Source organism: Sinocyclocheilus grahami, unplaced genomic scaffold (genome assembly GCF_001515645.1).
Source record: "Sinocyclocheilus grahami isolate Dianchi unplaced genomic scaffold, SAMN03320097.WGS_v1.1 scaffold847.1, whole genome shotgun sequence".
In the NCBI taxonomy this organism is placed as follows: Eukaryota; Metazoa; Chordata; class Actinopteri; order Cypriniformes; family Cyprinidae; genus Sinocyclocheilus; species Sinocyclocheilus grahami.
Window position 1 is genome coordinate 11,102 of NW_015506026.1, and position 5,144 is coordinate 16,245.

At 36.0% G+C, this 5,144-nt stretch overlaps 1 protein-coding gene across 1 annotated transcript in view; it reads left to right on the forward strand.

Annotated features, from left to right (window-relative positions):
- Positions 1 to 1,623: 1,623 nt before the first annotated feature.
- The window catches only part of LOC107562899 (gamma-aminobutyric acid receptor subunit beta-2-like), a 54,770-nt gene continuing 51,249 nt past the window's right edge, over positions 1,624 to 5,144 (forward strand). Inside the window, exons 1-2 of the mRNA XM_016247653.1 lie at positions 1,624 to 1,836; positions 3,484 to 3,687. Coding sequence (XP_016103139.1) covers positions 1,624 to 1,836; positions 3,484 to 3,687 — 417 coding nt within the window. The remainder of the gene's footprint in view (positions 1,837 to 3,483; positions 3,688 to 5,144) is intronic.

The following is a 5,144-nucleotide window of genomic DNA, read 5'->3' on the forward strand; positions in this document are numbered from 1 at the left end:
ACATAAAAACAAAACTTTTCTCTTTTTTTAACAGCAAAATGGTGTGGTTGAAAGAGAGAACTTACATGTTAATAAAATATTTAGAGAGCGCTGGATGTTTTGTTGCACACAAAACCTTTGAAGCATCACATACAGAACTAAAGGCATTAAATACTGTATGCCAGCGTCTCTTGCCGGTTTCTTTGTTACCTAGAGAATAAAACAGCAGTCTGCTGCTTTCTGCACTTTAGCAAACAAGAGAAAAACTGGGCATTGTTGTTTTGAGGCTGTTATTTAAATATTGGTAATAACAGCCTCAAGCTTTTTGTTTGTGGGCGTTTTTAGCCACTGTGTTTTGATAATGTTTGGGAAACCCTGCTTTACATGTAAATAAGAAATAACGTGAATTTGTGCTTTTAATAAACATTTTAATGTGTTTGAAAGACAAAAGCCTTCCAAAGACAAAGACTTGTGTGAATAATATGTAAACGATAAAAAAAAGTAACTGAAGTCTGATTATGAGTAATTTAAAATGTAATTTAATCTAATTACAAGTACATATTTTTTTGGAATCTAATTACGTAATCCAGATTACATGTAATCACTTACTACCCAACACTGTGAGCAGGGACAGTCAAGCTAAAACAAATTATATTATAACAATATAATTATAAGAAAGATTGGTAACACTTTATTATACGGTCCAATTCTCACTATTAACTAGTTGCTTATTAGCATGCATATTACTAGCATATTGGCTGTTTATTAGTACTCATAAAGCACATATTAATGCCTTATTCTGCATGAGCATATTTTAGATCCTTAATGCTACCCCATACCTAAACTAACAACTACCTTACTAACTATTAATAAGCAGCAAATTAAGGAGTTATTAGAAGTTATTGAGGGAAAACTCTTAATTAATAGTGAATATGTGTTCCCAATTCAAAAGTGTTACCGAAAAAGTTGTTTTTGTTCTGGCAACGAGACAGAGATGCCATGCTATTAGATCTGTCGGCACACAAGAACAATTCTTGGCACTGGTAATAAAACAGCGCGGTAGTTATTTTATACAAATTGAAATGTGAAAAAAATATTTATTTTTCTTTTCTTAGTATTTACAGTACATTAGTTAATGCATATCATGAACTAACAATGTTAACAAAATTAAACTTATTTAAAAAAAATAAAAATTCTCACTCAGTCATCAGAGTCTGTCAATGAATCATCATCATCATCTCATGCGGACCCCGCCGGTGCAGGTCACTCCTGTAGAGATGGGATATCGCCTCCTCAGGGGTGTCCTTGTCCAAGGGTGGTGTGTGTGTTTGTGTGTGTGTGTGCGTGTGTGTGTGTGTGTTTGTGTGTGTGTGTGTTTGTGTGTGTGTGTGTACACAAGCATTCACACACATACACCAACCTCAAACATGTTCCATTGCCACTGAGGCAATGAGACCTGAACAAATGTTCTTTCATCAAAAGCAACACACACAGACGAATATCATATCCATTATTTTCCTCAATTCTGCTATCCTTTTTTTTTCATCAAAATATATCAGTATCGATCCATGGACGTGAAGAGGGTTCTGTTATATCTCATTTTCATCAATAGATGAGGCTGGGGGAGAGGTGGGCTGCATAATAATGGCTCCCGTGGACGACAGCTCGTCTCAGGCAACAGCAGGACCTAGAAATCGTCCACAGCGACATGCAGAACGCCCGCTGCTCGAAGCGCATGGTCATGAATACATCAGCGCACATATTCTCTCATACCTGACACCCACTGCATATAATAATAGACTGCACAGAGCGTGCATGCAGAAAGACATTAGCGGATGCTTCACACAGGCACAGCATGTAGGAGAAAGAAATGAGACGTCGTTTACCTTCATTTAACTTTAGTCATTTATAGGGTGAACTGTCATAAATCACAACACGATACTTTGATATTCAATACTCCTGCCCTTTCTTTCAAAGCTTTGGTGTCTTTGTCAAATCTAGCACAGTCTTAGACATTGTTGAAATGTTTTTTTAACCCTCATGTTGCGAGTCATTTTGAATTTAGTTTTTCCCAAAAATTCTAGTTAATGTTATCTCATTGGAATGAAACTTGAATAAAATTGACTTTATTCACACAGGGTATGACGCTGCTATATTATTACCAAATATTGGATTCAATCCTTTATCAACTTGTTTTCTTTCAATTAGCCCAGGCTTTGTTTTTTTCTTTTTGGAACTGATTGATTGAATGAATGCAAAACCTGTGCTAAATGCGAGAAATGAAGGTGACAAAAAGACTGAACACAAGTGTTGGTGATAGTGTAGCATAGTTAGAGATTTACAAGCAAACAAGTTAGGTTAAGGATTTTCAGCAGGCCGCAAAAGAACAAATAAGTTAACATATGTGCTATTTTTAGATAATTTATTTATAAATCTCACAGACAAGATGTTTAACCTTAGAATGCATGCCCCCAACAAACCTGCACTCAGTCATAAAGGGGGTTGAAAACTCATTGTTTCGTTTATTTAAAACACTATAAAATACATTCATGTATCTTGTATATATACCATACTTGGCCACATGTCACATCACATCACACATCACACATCACCAGCAGGCCATGCCAGCACCACAAACATCTTTGTGTTGGGAAAGCTGTATTGTCAATTGAACAACTCCATCTTTGCACCACAAATGTGCATATTTTTGAAAAATATATATTATTTGCAAATAGTTCAGATTATCTTACAATAAATGTTTAGCTCTTTTACTGTTGTACCTGAATTATACCATGCATTTCTCTTACCAAATCTCAGTTTCTTTTCTCATGTGACGCGTCAGCCATGGCTAAACACTCTCTGGCTCAGCCTGCTACAGTAGCCACGCCCCAAACTCTCGCTATTGGCTGAGCTGGAAAGAGACTGACAGATCGGAGTGGACCACTCTAAATGTTTTGATGGGGCCTGGAAGGCTCAGTGTTTACACTTTTGAGAATATCAAGGAAAGCATTGAGTCTGCTGCAATTTTATTATTATTATTATTTTTTACATTTAATAAGGAACATTTGATGCATGCTTTGTGTTTCGAAATGCTTATGCAAAAAGTGTCATTGCAGTTTTGAAGGTTAATGAGATATTCGACAGTCCAAAATTATCAGCATGCAGGTTTTTAATGACATGAGGGCATTTTGGGGTGAACTCTGTCTTTAAAGAGTGATTGAAAAGGTTAATTAATATACTGTTTTGTTCAGTGTGCTCTCCTTTCTCATTATACCTGTACTCGTCTCCTGGGTTTTCCTTATAGATCTCAGCCCCTTAACACTCATTTTTAACCTGATGTGCACTATTGTGCTTTTAACATTGCATCATCAAATTGTAAAGCCAGTCATGTAATATCAATCCCCAAAAGATTTTAAAATATACCCTCCTTTCTTTGATGTTGTGATATTTCCCTTAGACCTGGTAACCCATTTATCTTTCTTCTGTGTATGGTTTATTTTTCAGGACTACACACTGACTATGTATTTCCAGCAAGCCTGGCGAGACAAGCGTCTGTCCTATTCTGAGATTCCTCTTAACCTGACGCTGGATAACCGGGTAGCCGATCAGCTGTGGGTGCCAGACACATACTTCCTAAACGACAAGAAGTCGTTTGTACATGGTGTGACAGTGAAGAACAGAATGATCCGTCTCCATCCAGATGGCACTGTGCTTTATGGGCTCAGGTAACAATTCAAAATAAAGCAAGAAGCCCGTGAAGCCGTGGTTTACAGTGAATTTATAACAGCTAAGGGGCGTTGTTAGGTACGACGCGAAATGCCTAAAACCCCCTTAGCTGTTGTAAATTCACTGTATGTTGCTTTGTAGAGTAATTTACAACAGCTTCGAACGCAGCTCAACCAATCAGAATCAAGGACCAGAACTATTCAATTTATAAGCATATATTTATCACCTAATAATCATTTCTAAAAATGGTAAATCTTTCATTTAGTATTTTGCCAAAGCGTACACAAAATACACAGAACAGACGCTCTTGATTTTCAGGTAAATCAGTGCAATTAAAACACTGTATTATTTTAGAGTTTATTATTTATTTATTTATTTTTTAACAATTCGGAACAGTCATGTTCTTTAGATGTGGACAACACCAAACTGATTGAAATAGACAAGATTTATATATATATGCGATACAATTACAACATTATGTGTATAATTAAAGGAACAAATGAATTAAGATGAGGATTGCATCTGACACGGTTACTACAGAGACCGTTCTGAATAGTCCGTGATGAGAAGTTACTTGTTGATTAATTTTTTTAATGTCAGATAGCCAGTAGTACTTAAAAGTTGGCATAAAATGTCCATGTGAACCGAGCAACACGATGTGTAATTTAGCTTGACTTATGATATTGCGGTCAAAATAAATTATGGGAAGGGTTGTGAAAAATGCATACTGCCATCACAAAAATTCCTATCCTAATTCGTTTCGATTTCTCAGAGAGTCACCACAGTTACCAAGGTTTTATAGCATAATTAAAACAAATTTAAATCACCTGATGAAACTGTTCGGAACCAAATAAGGCTTTAGATCTAGAAAAAAAGCAGAATAAAATTAATGTAATTTATTATAGTTTGATGTTGTTGTTTATTTTCTACTCTTTAGGTTATACATGTACTTTCAGCTTTTCTTTAGGCATACACACTGAATTTTTAAGTGAAAAAAATAAAAATTAAAATCCATATTTCATAAATCATTAACGTCCCTGTTGGTGTAATGTCAGCTGTCCCACATGCTTTTGTCCATATAGTGATAAATGGGCAAGACAAAATACTTATAACTGAGAACTCTTTGAAGGTATGTAAGAAATACAGTTGACCCAGCTGACACACAGATATACTTTTGACATGAAAATGTTACCAATAATGAGAAACTAATTAGGATTTATTGAAGTACTGCCTTCCTCCAAACTATTAACTACTCCAGTAAATATCGAGCTGCCTGGGGAAAGAAGTTAATTTCATAGCTCTTCTCTCTCTCTCTCTCTCTCTCTCGTTCTCTCTCTCTCATCTCTCTCTCTCTCTGTCTCTCTCTCTCTCTCTCTCCCTCTTTCATCTCTCTCATCTCTCTCTCATCTCTCTCATCTCTCTCTCTCTCTCTCTCTCTC